The sequence below is a fragment of the Cebidichthys violaceus genome, unplaced genomic scaffold (assembly GCF_023349555.1).
Source record: "Cebidichthys violaceus isolate CVI_PGR_0920_01 unplaced genomic scaffold, fCebVio1.0.p SCAF_28, whole genome shotgun sequence".
Classification (NCBI taxonomy): domain Eukaryota; kingdom Metazoa; phylum Chordata; class Actinopteri; order Perciformes; family Stichaeidae; genus Cebidichthys; species Cebidichthys violaceus.
The window spans coordinates 4,981,875-4,998,954 of NW_027176461.1; the positions used below are offsets into that span (position 1 = coordinate 4,981,875).

A 17,080-nucleotide genomic window follows, 5' to 3' on the forward strand; every position below is an offset into this window, starting at 1 on the left:
TATAACTCAATACTCAATGCCTCGTGGGGTTTTACAATATGAAAAACATACAACATACTCTATCTTTGGACCCTCATGCACTAGATGTTGTGTGCATTACATTATGAAATTACATCATCGTCAATCCATACGGCAGATAATGAGATACTGCTACTAATAGCAGAAATAATAATAGAAAAAATATTACTACCAATAAGCAGCCGCAGTATATATAGTATAGTATTTAATGATAACGATAATAAAAACAGTAATGGGAGCATTAATAGTAAAAGACATGATTAATTTTATTTGGAGCAGTGGGTGTCAGGGTGGACCATGGCAGCAGTACCACCACGGTCCAGGTATAACCATGATCCATGGAAACCTGTGAGGTGAGAAAGCACTTCAAAAGTCACAGTAGAGTATTTCGAAAAAAAAGTCTTTGTGTAATATGTAGAAAAACGTTCAGAATTTAATCAAATGAAAATATGTCCAAAAAACATGGTATAGAATGTCAAAATAAGTCCTATTCTTGTATGTCAAGAGAAATGTCAAATTCATGGTAATGTAGATGGAAAAGAGTCGTTGTATAATTTCAACAATCATAGTATAACATGTCACTGTTTAGTCATAGCACAGTATGTAGAAAAAGCATAGAAAAAAAAATGTTAGTACCTATAGCAAAAGTCATACTATAGTATGTTGGAAAAATATGTCAATTGCATAGAATAGTATGTCAAATATTATGTTGAAAAAACGTAATATCATAGTATATTATTTCGAAAAAATACTAACAGCATTGTATTTCATGAGAAAGGTCCCTGAGGCAAATTTGTGATCTGTGATTTTGGGCTGTACAAATTGAAAATTGAATTGAATAATATGTGGAAATAAAGTCATACCATTGTCATTTAGAAAAAAAAATCAACACAGTCACATTGTTATATGTAAAAAAAAAAGTCATACTATAGCATGCTGAAAAATTTCACAGTATAGTATTTTGAAAAAAGTGATAGTATAGTACGTCATAAAAAGGTCATGGTATAGTATGTTAAAATAGTCATTATTGTATGTCATAAAAATGGCATGTATAGTATGTTGAAAATAAGTATTAAGTATAATAAGTATAATAGTATTTTGAATGAAAGTCATAGTAAAGTATGTCATAAAAAGTCTTGTATGGCAAAAAAATAAATAAAAATATAGTATAGTACGTCAAAAAATCATAATAAAGGACGTTGAAACAAATATTTGTATATTGATACAGTATAAAAATGTCATAGTAACATACAAAAAGTGCCATAAAAAATGTAAAAGTATTGCATTTCATAAAAGGTCATAGTATACTATGTCATAAAAAAACATAATATTGTATGGTCGTAAAAAATGAATGATAAAGAATCAGTGTTATAAAAATGTCAGAGTATAGTAGGTCTTAAAAAAGTCAAAGTATGACATTAACAAATATAAAAAGTCATGGTACAAATATACATACAATATTTTCATACCTTTATAATGAAATAAATATCCCATAGTATAATATAAGAATGTGATTGGAAAATCCATAAAAATGTCATACTATAGCATGTCATAAAAGTCATAGTATAGTAGTTCTTTAAAAAGTCATAAAAAATATGTATGGTAAAATGTCACCTCGCGGTTGTAAGCCTTTGTTTGTGCAAGTGGATGTTCGTAACAAAATTAAAGACATTTTCTCTAGGCATTCCTGAGAAATCGCATTTATGAGAATGGCACAGACGTGACGACAACCGTAAATGTAAACGGCTCATCTTTGAGTCCAAGTGGAAGTTTGTGCCAAGTTTGAAGAAATTCCCTCCCTTCCACCTGCAGTTAGGGTTCAGATCCGATATAGTCTCTCTCTGCAGGCAGACTATATTACTCATACATGACTTGTACCAACTTACTTGTGATTTCTGAAGCAGCACCTACAGATCAATAAGAGCTCGCTGTGCTGGAGCCCCTTTTAGTCGTCTTGTTCGTACTTCTGCTCTCACAAACTCAATTAGTGTTTTGTTTTGTTTTTTCTCCCTTTTTGTCTGCTCACAGAGTCTGAGGGTCACTCCGACCCATCGATCCAAGCATATAGTCCAGGATTCTTCTGCCTATCAGCTGCATTCTCAAGATGTCCCCTGGTCTTTCTCAGAAAAACGGCATCGAACATTACCATTCATTCTTTATTATTTTTTCTTTATTTTTTTTCAGAACAATAAAAATAGTTTAACAAACAAAGACTTCTTCATTCTCTCCATTTCAACTCATATTTACAGCTGAAGATGAAACAAACGCCCAGTCATGTCCATTTCATCTCCTCTTGGCTCCGTTTCCACCCCAGCCCCCAGCCCCCACCCCCCCCTTTGACAAGAGTATCCGGGCCTATTGCTGCGTCTTTGACGAGGTATAACAGGCTATTCAATGATTGGTGACACACAGTTCGAAGCAGACATCACTGACTTTTTGCATTTTAGGAGCTCCTCCTATTGTTCAGAACTGCACCACACTAAAGGCCTGTTCATATACGGCAGGTAACATTAAGCAGGTTATGATCGATGAACACATGCTTTCACTTACTGGCATGACTTTGGAAGATAAAAGACACAATGACCCATTTCATTGTGGAAACACCACATACAAAAGAAGACAGGATAATTGAGAAGTCTCAGATCCGTTCTTTGTCCGGAGGAGATAAACTGTTGTGTGAAGGGTCCCTGAGGGAAGTGAAGAAAGATGGTTTGAATGCACAAACACTAAAGGAGTAATGGTTAGCTTCAAAAAACGGAGTGGCTATTATTACATTGTAGCGATACTGAATGAACACATGGAAGGACACAGACCTCTTACACAGTATCAGAATGTGCAACCTATGGACCTAAAAGGCTTTTTGATATAGTACTGCAAGCACCTTCTAAATGTCATAAAGCAATTAGGCCCTCTAAAGCACTCAACGGAAATGTCACATAACTTTGATTTACAGTTTCCTTCTCATTAAGCATGTGGATCGGAGCAGAGTTATGTCTCTCTAGCGATAATATTGTTTTCAAATGAATCCCGAGATGATTCTCACCGCTGTCACTCACGATCTGCTGAGACAGTGGGTTTCAAACTGAAAGCAGAGAGGTTTTACGTGGCGAGTGTGACACCGGGCGAAATCAGCAGAGACCAGACAAAGTTGAAGCTCGTTATTGCAATGTTTTTCCTATAGCACGAGACCGCGGCGTCCCAAATCCCTGGTGGGAGTCGATTATGTACTGGGATCCCGGCGTGGCGTTATTGTCCCTCCTTGCTGACTGAATACAATCACATGAATCAGGACCGAGTTGCTGAACAATCAACAGCAGAGGAAAATTAAAAGATGCCTGAGTAGTTGTGGCTATTGTGCACCTGATCAGGACAGAGGTATCAATACAGTCTGAACAAACCCAAGAAGTCACACTAATCAAACTTTAACGAGATCAAAACATAGAAATATTATACAACAGAGAAAAGATGCAACAAAAAGAAAACAAAAAGGAAAAAAAAAAAGAAAAGAGCTAAATTACTGCGACGCATTCGAGTCTGAATGAGATCAGAGAGGCCTGGGAAATAGAGAGCAAAAACAGACAGAGGGACAGAGGCAGAAAGATAAAAAAAAACAACCTTTGCGTCCATGTCAGGGTATTAATACAGTAGTCCAGAGGTCTTCATGTAATAGTGGTGGATTTGAGCACCATGTTTATGGCTGGGGGTCAGGGGATCACTGGTCCAATCAGGTTGGGAGGGTCATGGCTGTCAGAGCTGGTTTCCAGTGCAGAGCGGCAGGCTGGCACAGTGATGGGGATAATGACGTCTTAGTGTCACATCGGATCACACGGCAGACACACAGTCACAGAGCAGGAGTGGGCGACCTTGGCCGCGGGGGCCCCCCCCCCCCCAAAATGCACCAGTTGGGCACAAACGGTCCAAAAAGGTCTGGCCTTTAGTGTTCCCATAGCTCCGTGGAGCTCCAGCACAGTGCAGAAAGGGTGAAATGAAGCTGGATCTACTCACATTTCAAAAAATGTTCAGAAGGGATCAATACATATCGTCAAGGGAGCGGTTGCTTCAATTAAGTCCACATGGCCTGTAGAAGTGGTGGATGTCTGTTCATCCGATTCAGTCGGATATTTTCGGCTCAAGTCAGAAGGGACATGAAGGCTCATTCGTTGTTGTTGTTGTTTTTTTTCCAGAGTTTAATCGTCTTCTTCACTCGTCATCCCCACCTCTGGGCCACATGCCAATGTGCTGGGTGCTCCTACGGCATAGAACAGACAACACGGGTTAGACTCACACTCAATACGTCTGAACACAGCGGTAAGGTGAGGCTGTGAATAAGCCAGGAGCTGCTCTGAGCTAGATGCTAACGCTGACCGTGCTAACATGCTGATGTTTAGTAGGTGTAATGTTCACCATGGTCATCATCTTAGTTTAGCACGTTAGTATGACAACATTTGCTAATTAGAGGGGAAAACAAAACCCCACATGGCAGCCCATCCGGTATTTGAGATAACTTAAGTTTGGACCAACATGTCCACCACTAGCTAACATGAGAGCGGTGCAGGAGATTTAGTGATTTTCATTTGCAAAGCTAATTTACACTAAAACTCTGTCTAATGCATATACAACAATGTATTTTAGACTTAAATGAAATGTGCGCTAATCAAACAAGAAAAAACCTGTTGCTTACCTTTTATTAATTTAGTCCTCTATATCTGTAAAGACTATATTTAAAGACTTCTTCACCTCCAAACATTTCCAGTGGCCTGTGGCAGTCCTTTCATTGGTTCCTTCATTTTCACACAAGTTTAATCCAGGGTTAGAGCAGAAGCAGAGACCTTCATAGTCACACCCGACTACTGATTGAAAAACAGCCAGTAGCTCAAGTTTGGGTCTGCAATGACATTCAATCATCTCCCAAAATGTACTGTATCATTTATGCCCTGTTATCAATTGTTCAAATTTCTCCAGTGTTTTTTGTTCATAACGTTCATGTACGCTCCTTCTGCTCCAGCGGCGGGAACAAAAATCCCACTCCGTCTTCCGTTTCGCAAAGAGACCAAGTCACTTGTCAAGAAACACTGACAGTCGGTAATAGCCTTGAAAGTTAATATATATATATATATATATATATATATTTATATATAAAAAAGGTGTTCATAAATTATTCAACAATGTTCAGTAGATAAAATACCACTTGCATTTCTGTCCTGAAATTATCACTTTGTGCTTTCTGCAAACAAAAAACATTGAAAAAGAAGCAGCAGATTTTTGCCAGAGGTTAATCCATATTAAAAAAAAGTCTCTTTAAATCTAATCGCTTCTCTCTCTCTCTCTATCTGTGTCGGTTGGATATTCCGTTGCTGTTTGTGGCGGGCTCTTCCAGCTCATCGTCCTCAAAGCCGTGAAAGGTGGAGGTGTCGCTCTCCGAGGTGGTGCCGAACAGCTCCTCTGCTCCGGTAAAAGTCCCGTCGTCCTTCTCTTCTACGCGGCCAGCTGGCACACGGGAGAGCGGAGGAAGAGTCAAGCAAGAGCAGCGTCATGAAGCGAGACCATCCATTTCTCCCCATCATACATGTACATTACACATCAATACACTGTGGACAGAAACATTGCGTACTGTATTTATAGTATTCTTTGGATTACTCACGTTTGCATTGGCAGGTTGAGTAGGGAGACCCAGATTTACCCGTTTTCTTTAGTGAGCCCTGGCATTTATTACAGTAGTTGTTGGGAATACTGGTCCCACCTGGACCCTTTGCACCTAAAAAACAGTCGTAGTTTTAGGGACAGTTGATTTTCCGGAGTATTAATACAAAAGCAATTATTTTAAGCATAATTTGTGTCGATATACAACTTTTGTGCTTTTTGATTTAATGATTATGTGGACATGTTTTTGGTGGATTGGCATCAGGTTGATCACTTTGATTTATAATAACTGGTCGAGTTTGTATAAATGCCCGTTTGTGTACATTTACAATGAGTTATCAATCTAAAGGCAAAATGCCCCTCAAAAAAAAATAAAAAAAATCGAACTTAAAGTACAAGTCAAACTTAAAATATGACAGAGCATTCATTTCAAACTTCATGTATATGAAACGGCAGCAGTCAGCACAGCATTAGAGTGGAGCCAGCTAACAGGACAGACGTGTCGTATGTAATGGTGAGCAATGGTTTGTTTGATGAAAACAGTCGTGATTCAGTCCAGCTGCACACAGGTGAGTGACATCTTACGCTTGTGTCGGTCCGGCTGCTGTGCAGAGGGGGATTTAGACGCCACCGAGCTCCTCTCTCCGGCTCTGCCCTCCTCTGCAAGGTGGGAATGGGTGTAGTGGTAGCTTAGCCCCGTACGGTTCCTGTAGCGCTTCGCACAGACTGAAACAAGAGGGCAGATGTTCAGTCCTACTCCTACGACTCGCTGCAGTTCAGTATCTAAAAATATGTTAGGCAACACGGCATTTTTCAAGTGCAGGACCGGTGTTTTGGAAAAGGCCTCGATATGCTTCGATTGTACCGGGACCTTCACGAGCAGCTTTAGTTATAAAGCAGCATAACACCAGGTGTCTAATGGAGGACACTACTCTGCTTCTGACTCTTTAGGATCCGATTACAATGGCCAGTCAAATCAAAACACAAACAACTTAATAACCGTTGCTCAGTTTCACAGCCCCAAGGGCCGATAATATAATAAGTGAGATAATATAGGGGCTAAATCAACACTCACAGCACTTTGTGACACTACCACTCACTCAACAATCTGTATCATCAAATATCCAGAAAAAAAACTACTACAAATCAAGGTACCTGAAGCCGAAGATTTTGAGTTCTGCTTTTGTTTGTATCTGTCTGAAACAGAGAAAACACCAAGCACAGAAGAGGAGGAGTGAAAACAGCGCGAGTGTGTGTCACAACATCCAATACCCCCCCGCCTGGAGTTTCCACATACATCTTGCATGTACAGGAATACATGAGAGTACAGTGACACTAGTTCAGCTTTGGTTCTGTCCCCAAAAATATAGAATATATATTCTATACATATACAGTATAAAGCTAAGAGTCTATGACTCTTTTAGAACAGGTTCTTAAGGAAAAATATGCTTAATAGTATGTCATTAAATTGTCATAAGGTCATAAGATGTCATTATTTAGTATGTCATAAAAAGTTATTTTTTAAAAAGAGATCTTGTGCTTTTCCCTATTTTTTTTTTTAGAGTATGGACAAGAAAACTTCCTTTTATATTCAATACAAGGGAACTGAATTTAGTGAAAGTGGATAAGGACATTCTTTCAAAAATATTACAAAATTAAGAGCAGATTTTGCTTTGAGAGAGATATATAATATATATATATAAAAAATATATAAAATATCAAACTAAGAATATTATAATAACAAGGCTCAATATTTGCCAGTGAAATCAGCAGATTATACAGAAACTCACATTGTAATTCACCAATTAAAAAGGATTTGACACGAGACCAAACCTCATGTTTCACAATTCATCTCTACTTACTGTCACAGACGTATGGCTTGTCGTCATTCATATCTGCCTTCCTGCGGCCTGAACCCCGACCCTGAGGGAACAAAAGGGCCAGAATAAGAATTACCATTATAACAATAACCATCATAAAAACTTGTGTTGTGTGTAATACAGCCACTACCTATGTATATCTATATATGTTTTATAAAGAAACTAAACCGTTCAATACACCGATAACACAATTCTTCTTAAACCTCCGGCGGCGCTCCGACTACTGTTCAAGGCGGCTCGTGTAACGTGGGCACTTACTCTTCCTTTGCCCCGATGTCTCCTCTTGGGAGTGTTCACCTCAAAGTCGTCGTCGTCATGGAAAGCATCTTCTGCTGCGTCTGCCTCCAGAACCCTCTGAGGCACAGAGACAAAAAAACAAAACATTTCAACACTCGCTCTGATAGAAGCACCAGCATGCTGGGAAAAAACAAAACACAGATCAGCAACAACAGAGTACCAAGATCAATTCATTATTTTCAAGTTCTCCACACCATCTGTGCTTTTTGACACATGTGGAAATGCTCACATGTAAAAGGACCAGAGACTATTTCTTGATTGCAGTTATTTGTTTATTACCAGGAGCATGAACATAGAAAAATGAACTCTTTGTCTCGAGAGGAGAGATGAGCCATTACGCCTCAAGCCCCGCCTTCCTGTCTGTCCTTTCTGTGAATTGAGTCGAGATATGACAGACAACAGCGAGCAGCAATGGTACGCACAGAGCTACAGCGAGACAACTCGTGTGACTGAACCCACCTGGATCTCCAGCAGGCTCTCCTCGTCGTTCTTAGCGTTGTTCCTTTTGTCTAGACCCTCTCCTCGGAGCAGAGCCTCCAGCGTGGTGCTCTGGGTGGGCAAGGGGTCCTTGGCCATGAGGCCGCCGTCTGCACAAAAGACAAAAAAAAAAACCATGATGAATCATCAAAACCAGGATCTTTAAGAGCATGCAAACACATGTCTATTGTTCCCTTTCCACAGGTATATTATCCAATCAATGGAGTCTGTTTATAAGTGATCCCAAAGCTGCGGTGTGTTACAGTACTCCAGCGGGCCGTTTCATCACCATCAAGAACTGTAATTGTGACAAGAAGCATCGGCGCTACAGTCTCCGAGCAGCTTTCTATCAGCATTCATTTCCATTACGTCTCTTTTTACTCACACCAGGCAAATTGCTGGAGCCTTTGTTTGTTACAACGCATCCGCACAACTCATTTCATAGCACTATATTACCGAAAACATTTATATCTTCATTTTGAAAGAGAATGCATTGTCATTGAAGCGCTCTAAGCGATGCTGCGCTATGCAGACATTAGGCCGACTGCGTCTGCAGGAATCTCTGAGGTACAATGTAGTTAAGTGGCTTATCGCTTTAACCTGAACACATCACGCCGATATCTCCTCCTACAGTTCATCTGAGGATTCAAACAAACAGTGTAGGAAGCAAGCGGGTTGAGCAGACAAAGCAGAGCAAACAAAAGCTTTGACAGTCAGTCGGATCTGCAGATCTTATTTACACAATCTCTTCTCCACAGACGGCTTCACGATCATCCAGTTGCTTTGTGGGTGTTTGAAAAGAGGACACACTTCAAAGCCCCCCCCCCCCCCCCCCCCCCCTGACTCCAGCTCTCCATCAGCCCTTCATCTTACCACTGCGCTCAGACTTTTGCAGAATATTGAACATGAAGTGCTGAAGCGACAGAAGACTGCATCGGTAAGAGACGTAGGAGACGGGCGTGAGAAGCAGATACAACAAGCTCCTCGAAAAATGTGCCCCCCCTCCACCATGCGGAGGCAGCCCCTCACCATTGTGTCTGCACACGTTGACTTTCAACTCTCCGCGACGAGACAGACCCAACCTCCCCCCCCCCCCCCCCCCCCCCCCCTCTCCTCCTCCCCCTCCCAACCCATGGGAGCTGGGGGGGGCTAAAAATAGAGCCGCCAGCAGCCTGCAGCAGGGAGCTGATTCTGCATGCAGCCCCCGTCTCCAGCACACCATCAGTTAGCCTGCCGAGCCAGCGAGACAGAGTCTGGCTGCTGCCCCGTGCCGGCCACCTCTGGCCAGCTGCAGAACGTGCTCCACATAAGACACGCCAGGTTAAATCAGGGTACGTTTCCCCTCCGCTGGGCACAGGCAGACAGCGCAGACAACGCTCTGTTGCTGGAGAGGGGAAGGAACAGAGTGGCGCGGTCCTATCCAGCACACGCTCAGTGGAAAACAATAGGCTACAGTGGGATGTGTATGGGGGAAACAAAGGCTCGGTTCATATGCTATCTCTCAAGCTTGCGTTTTCTTTCCAGGCCCGCTCCTCCTTTCTTACTTTCCACTTGTCTTCCCACGATGCAATGCAGACGTACATTTTGAACTAAGGCATCATGATCGTGGAGATCCATCGACACACAATGGATTTCTCTTGTGATTCCGTGTGAGATTCTCTCCTTTGTCACAGTCATTCCTATGGATAGTGTAACATCCCAGTGGGTATGCAAGCCTTGGGCACAGAATGGACCATTATCTGGAGCTCAGGATCACTATCACTACAAGTACACACACACACAGAATGCATGTCACAGTACGGGGAGGGATGCAGAGACGAAAGAGTTGTCACAGTAAAAGAGTAAAAGAGACAAAACCAATCTAAATAGGGAGGTGGTAAGGAGAATATAAAGGAGAGGGTAAATGTGTTGAGTGAGCGGTTTCAAGTGGCAGCCAGAGAAGGCCAAATTTAATTCCATAACATTTATTAAATAGTGTCTGCAGTGGCCGAACTCCGTCTCGCTGCTCCCAGCAGTGGTAAATCTAATTACGTGTTCTACTTCTCACAAAACAAGTTTACCAGCCGGGATGAACACAAGACACGTTTCATCCTCGGAAAAATGACAGGCAGCCCCGTTCTGCTCAGTGCGCTGACCACAGAGTGATATGCTTAGAGCCAGATTATTCCAGATCATCACATGAGCTGAAGGAGGTGGTGGTGGAGGAGGAGGAGGAGGTGGGTGGGAGTCAGGGGAGAAGAAGAAGCAACAGGATCTTACCGAGCTGGAGGCCGTAGATGCCCAGGCGCGTGTCCGTGGCGTTGTGCAGCCGTCGTTTCTTTCTCCAGCAGCGGGCGGGGTATGTGTACATCTGCCCGGCTGCGACCCCTGTACAGCAACAGCAGCAAACAACAACAACAACAACAACAAGACGGTTTGAGCTGAAACACCGTGATTATAAAAACACAGTTACAGGATCTTTGCAACGTAGAAACACCTGATTAACCGTTACAGATATGAAAGAAGAAAAGAAGAGTGGAATTGTCAAATTGTCACACTGACTATTGATTTTTTTGTTTGGTTTTGTTAGAGATATCTGTATTGAGATTGACAAAACTTGAATTTCTCAGGCATTACTGAGAATAATACAGAGGCTGCTTGAACATAACTAATAGTGAAAATAACTATTTGCAACCCTAAATAATAGCTTTAGATAATGCAGATGAAGACATTCATTTTACGAGCTTATTGGACCAGAAGCGCCGTTAACCCTTCGCGCATTGCGCGCGTTTACCCACCAGGGCTGCGGTGATGTCGTTCCATCCAGATGTAGCAGTTGTTCTGGGCCACGCCGGTCTGCGAGTCCAGGAATGGCAGGCGGACGCTGCGTTCAGCACACAGGCGAGCATTGTAACTGCGGCACTGCTCAATGGCGTCCTTGTAGAACTGGTCGCCCAACCTGCGGGGGCGGGGGTAACGTTATCAGCAGAGGTCAGTGACACGGGACGATGTGGTTGACACAGCGGCTTACAGAGTGAGATCACATTCAGAATCTCTTGATGTGCAGATGAGCCTTTTTAAAATCATGCATGTATGCCGCCTTGATAATAGCCTGTTGCTTTGCTACAGATCATTGAATCAGCGAGCCGAGTCAGCTACAAGACTCGTACGCCTTAGAAACGCTCCTCAACACAAATAATGTCGTTAACGTCGGCTTAAACTTCTAACCTTCAAACTTCTTGTTCAGTGCGAGTCTCGAACCGACAGCTGAGCTTCCCTCTCCTCGTTACAACACTGCTCCCACTGCTTAGGTTAAACATATTATTACCTCTGTGGGCTCTTTGTCTGATCGGGTTCTAGATAGGCTGTGAGCGACGGCGGCATTGACCGAGTTACGCTACGAAAACATAGAATCCGGTGTCTGATACAAAGTCACTCCTCCGATCAGCGAGCAGCTGAGACTCTCCCACTTTAGTTCCACTTTTCTTAGCACCACTGAGATTTTGGCAGTCCCTCAGGGTTTCAATGTTAATATTCAGAGTGAAATAGGGGAGGGGGGGGGGGTATTTCACATTCAAGCCCTCAATCGCTGCCACACGCCTGGTATGGTAATTAGCCTACTTAATTAATCTCAGTAGAGTGCCTAGCACAAGGGCAGGTTCTAATTTGACTACATCAAAGATGGGGGTAAATGCTGCAACTCATGAAATCATGGCAAGGTACTTTGAATGTGATTTCCACAATCTGCTGTTATATCACAGGGGCAGCAGGGCAAATTAGAGCCACCGGTTCTGCTAGCATGAACATCTCCACGTCCACATAATGAAGTTCCTCCACGTGTTCTCAATTACATTAGGAACACGGCCATTTTGAGCTGAAACTTAATGAGCTGCGGGGCTGCGAGTCAAGCCTGGAATCTTCGCACTGGAGGTGGAGGTGGTTTGTCAGCGTCTTCCAGGTCCCGCGCTCTCCGCTCCCTCTCTCCGTATTTACCCCCCCTACACCCATCGATGAGACCAACGTCCAGCGGATGAACGGCACACGTTAGGAATGCCATCCCGCACAAAAGCCCCACTGCTCTGCGGTTCAGACAAAAGCCACAGTGTGCGAGGCTTCTGGGAAAGAGACGGCTTCGTGTCAGTGTGACCGAGAAGAGCAAACACTCGCAGGTACAGAGCGAGAGCAAGGGAGGGGTGGAAAGGTGTGAGAAAGATGATGGAGGGAGAGAGAAGAACAAAAAACACGACGGGGTTCAAAAAAGGCAAGATGGTGACGAAAGGAAGCCAACAAGCAGATCGTTACTAATAACTACGGGACTTTGCTTTTCCTTCCTGGTGTTACAATCATACCAAGATAATATTGTAGTTAATAATCATATCACTAATACACTCTGCCTTCTAAAGACATCCTACAGTTTCTGAGACGTGCCTGCACTTTCTCACCCTTAAAGAGGCAGGAATTTTTACAACAGGCATCACAACAGGCATCACAACAGGGATTTACCCGAAACAGATTGGCCACAAAGCTGAACACTCAAGTTGAGATGTTTTATATCTTCACCAGTAGCTTGCACAAGGATTCCTTTTAAAAGATAAGTATTTGGCTCATAAAAAAACATCTTGATCTCTACCATTATGTGGTCTGTCGTTTCCAACAGTAAATCCCCGTCAAACTAACCGATTTGCGTCGCTGCTGTTCCCCTGATATCAACACGCAGCTTGGATGAGACGCAGTGTGACATAGCAGTTTCCGAAAAGCAGACCAGCGCGCGCTCAAAAGGGCGGACGCCGCAACGTGGCAAGAAACCCCTCGACTCCGAGACGACTCGAGTTGAACAAAACCGAGAGAGGATGTAGATCCGGCTCAAGGGGAAGGCGCAGGGAACGGTCGGAAGGGAGTGAGGGAGAACAAACAAGTGGTGAAAGTCTTCTGGAGGGCGCCGTCTGTCTGTGCATCGACACGCTCGCCATCGCAGCCCCGCTGCCCCGAGCAGCAGGTGCACTGGTTTTGGTGAGAGATCTTTGTGACACTTGCAATGAGTGACGAGACCCACACATCCAACAAGATGGGGGGGCAGGGGGTGGGGGGTGGGGTGTCACACCTATGTCAGCACACAACCTCTCCCCTCCTGTCTGCTTTGAGGCACATGTCCCTGTTCTTTTTCACTGTCCTTTGAAATCGAAGACATTGAAGTGGTTAAGACTAATTCCATTGACTTGAAAAATCACTAAAACAAAGTCAGTTGAGTCAAAAAACACACGCAATTCGACAATCATACTGATTTTTAACCAACCCTTACTTGGAAGAGGAAAAAACAAAAGCAGAGAGTCGAGTTATTATTCAAACTGTGTGCTCTAAACATCCATCAAGGTTTACAGAGCAGCTTCCTGGTTCACTTTGACCTACTGTACTGGCTAGATGTTGCGCGCACACACCATTTCCTGTACGATGACGGATTATTACCATCATTTCAAGTGAACTCTCTTTCACTTTCACTTTCAAATGCAGTGGTTTGGATCAGGGGTTCCCAACCTTTCTGAGCCCATAGAACAAAAATAGTGTTGACTTTCAAACCGTCATCACCAGTTGCATATTAAGCATTTTTTCCCCCCCCATTGTGCTGCAGAATTATATATTTGTCTGCGTTCCTCTTTTGCTAATCAACCCCTTAAATTCATCTTGCAACCACCCGAGGGGTCAGGACCCCCGGGTCCGGTTTAGATCATCTCTTGGCTTGCGTACAAACCGTCTGATTGCTTGAATGCTCATTTCTTGCACCACTGATTTTATTTTTGCGCGAGTTCCCCGTGTTCCCAGATCACAACAATTACTTTTGTGAATGCAGTTCCACACAAAACCGATAGAAATGATATTTCAAATACGACACCCAAGCTGTAGTAAACCCTAATTATCCTGTAAAAACGTAGCTCTGCCTAGAGGCGGCAAACTAAACGGTTTTAGGGCTTAAAGAGCTGCCTCAGAGGTATGTGCCACACATCCTCAATATCTTCCAGTTGAGTGGAGAAGGTGAGTATGTACGCATAAGGGCGAGGAACAAAAGCAAATCTTGTGGCCAGTGGGGCCTCCGCTATCAGCGCGTTTCTGTCAACGGTTCGTTTTGTCACATGGCTGCAACCGTAACACGAGTGTGTGTCAACACTCAATTTGCATATCCGACGACAAACTTTACTTTTGCAGGAGAGCAGCTCACAGGGGGAAAGTGGTCATGAGCAGTCGAGAATAAACTCCCAAGTGTCTACATTCAAAATGGTCCAGCAGCACTCCGGAGATGTGACTGACGTGAAGAATAAAAGAAATAAAAACATGATCTACAAACACAACTTCAGTTCTTTTCAGCTGTCCTCCTTTTCAGGTTTCTCAAATTTGCAGGTGCACTGCTCCTTCACAGGAAGCTAGAGCCACCACATAACAAGCGAGGGGGAGGAGGAGGAGGGCCTACAGAGCAACTGCATCCTGACAACAACCGCTGATTACACCAATCAGAGCAACACAGTCTGGGTGAGGGCAGGAGTAAAACCAGACCATACACCTCCACATTGCAGTGCCAATAAACAGCAGGCCCGACTCACTGAAAGTCTACTCAGCGCCAATGACAAGGTAGCTGACGAATGGGGAAGAAGCTCGGCGATGTAATATCAGGAGAGCCGTGGCTGGAAGATGTGTCCAACTCCAGCTGTGGCTAAAATTTTAATGAGCAGCTTTGTGAGCCTCTTCTTTTTTTTTTTTTTTTTTAATCAAATATTCCAGACTCCATTTTAATCAGCAGATTCTGGAGATTACCGTCCTCCCATGCTCATAGGAGGGACAGACCTCACACGAGCGTGCACAGGCTTGCACCGCCGCAGCTTCATCCACCACTCTACAACAAAGTCAAACCAGCGTTTCATTTCCCTGAAGTGAATCATCTTAATACAAAGAAAAAAAAAAGGGTCAAAATGGTCCACAAGAGCGACATCCAATTAGTGTCAAGTGTGACTAATTATAATCTGACAAACGTGTGAAATGAAGTCAGAAACCCGAGACAGAGGCTAATTATAACACACCGAAACACTTCATTAAGCACAGTTTATAGCGAGGAGACATTCCACATCAGAATGCTGAAGCGTCTCTGAGATGAAACGGCAGCTTCAGTAGACGCCACTGAAGCATGTTGGGACACAAGAGAGGGAAATGGTACAACAGGGTAATAATGGAAATGCACTTTCCAATAATAATAATAATCCTGCTAATCTAACATTTGCATTGGTCACTTCAACTTCAAAGTGCTTCACTGGGCCGTTCAGGAGACGACAGAGGGAGGCTGTGATTGTATTGCTAAAGACAATGTTCAGTCGCGTTACATTATTATGAGTAACTAGTCTCCGAAACTGGACTTGTGCAAAATGATCCTCTGCGGAAAACGCCAATGTCCAATGGAAATAAATAGTTTGAACTGGACAATCAGGTATCCCAAAAAAAAAAAAAATCCTTCTGCATGTTTCCCTAGGTGTAGTAACAATGTCACAATAACAATGGCAACAGCATGGGCGGATGTGTGGTCCACTCCTTGTGCTTACAGTCCACGGAGGTGCCAGGGTACCTCTGTGGAGGAGCAGATGGTTCTCCTGCTTGTGCCCGACACTTCCTCTCTGTCGGAGCATCTCTCTGACAGATGGGGCCCAGGATCCTGGACCAAGCTAATCTCCAGCACTCCTCCACTTAAAGGCACAGTGAAGTGGCTGCTCTACCTCCACAGTCCCAAAGAGCCGCGATGATGATGATGATGATGATGATGATGATGATGATGATGATGATGATAACACATCAATACAGGCGGAACGATTTAGTCACGTCCAACTGAATGTGCGTGTCAGCAAACGCAACACATTATTAGTGTAAATGTATATTTAAAAAATATGACATGAAGCAGGAGGCTAACGGTGTCTAACTTACAGTAATATGCTAACGAGTGGAATTGGTGAAACAATACAGAAGAACAAAGGCGAAATGGAGAAAAAAAAAAAAGGTGGAGCATTTCTTTGAAGTTGGAGGATAAATACGACTAAAGCACGCGCTATTTGAGCACAGAGTGACAAGCTATTTCCAACGGCGGACTCATATTGCTGTCACTTTAGTCGATTTCGCCAGCAAGCATGCAAATACAAAATGCCTCCTCCCTTGCTTTACCGGGTCCTGACCACGTCTGCGCTCGGAGGAGCCAAAGTTGACATGTCGACAATTCACACCAACTATAAACGACTTTCGGAATGTCAAGACGATATTCCCCCGCTATGCCCAGCCGAGCACGAAGAAAATCGGCTTTTAATTATTCGGTGCAGCGCGAGGGCACGTTGTCGACAGTTTCCAAATAAAATTTATAGCCCAGGAAAGACGACACTCTGTTGTGCTGAAGCCGTACGGAGGAAAAGCTCGTCTAGTGCAGTCAAAACGCCAGTTAGTCGAGCGCACATGTTTAAGACTAAATGTTAAAATGCTGTGGAATAAAAGAACTATGCGAGGCTACTTTGCCATGCAAGAAGTACACAAAAACGAATTTAGACAGCCTAATCAGTCAAATGCACACGGCTGAAAAACACATGCACGAACAGCCAGTTTCAATGTACAAGTTGGCAACAAAGTAATTGTTCACAATTTCCTAAATGTCTTTAATTACTTACGCTTTTAGTGGATTCTGAATGACAGCCGCCATTTTGCTACAATGTAACGCAATATCGGCGTCTTGCAGTTCTGAGGGAAACCTACAGGAGTTGACCAATCACAGCTCGGGG

General features: G+C 43.4%; 1 protein-coding gene across 1 annotated transcript; it reads right to left on the bottom strand.

Moving 5' to 3' along the window:
- Positions 1-1,620: 1,620 nt before the first annotated feature.
- LOC137880462 (zinc finger protein DPF3-like) lies at positions 1,621-17,025 on the bottom strand. Its single transcript, XM_068721844.1, has 11 exons — positions 16,970-17,025; positions 11,090-11,250; positions 10,572-10,679; positions 8,295-8,422; positions 7,797-7,892; positions 7,521-7,581; positions 6,814-6,855; positions 6,244-6,384; positions 5,660-5,773; positions 4,700-5,505; positions 1,621-4,267 (listed from the first exon to the last, which is right to left on the bottom strand). The coding sequence occupies exons 1-10, from the start codon at positions 16,999-17,001 to the stop codon at positions 5,345-5,347; spliced, it is 1,044 nt and encodes a 347-aa protein (XP_068577945.1). The 5' UTR covers positions 17,002-17,025; the 3' UTR covers positions 1,621-4,267; positions 4,700-5,344.
- Positions 17,026-17,080: the final 55 nt, after the last annotated feature.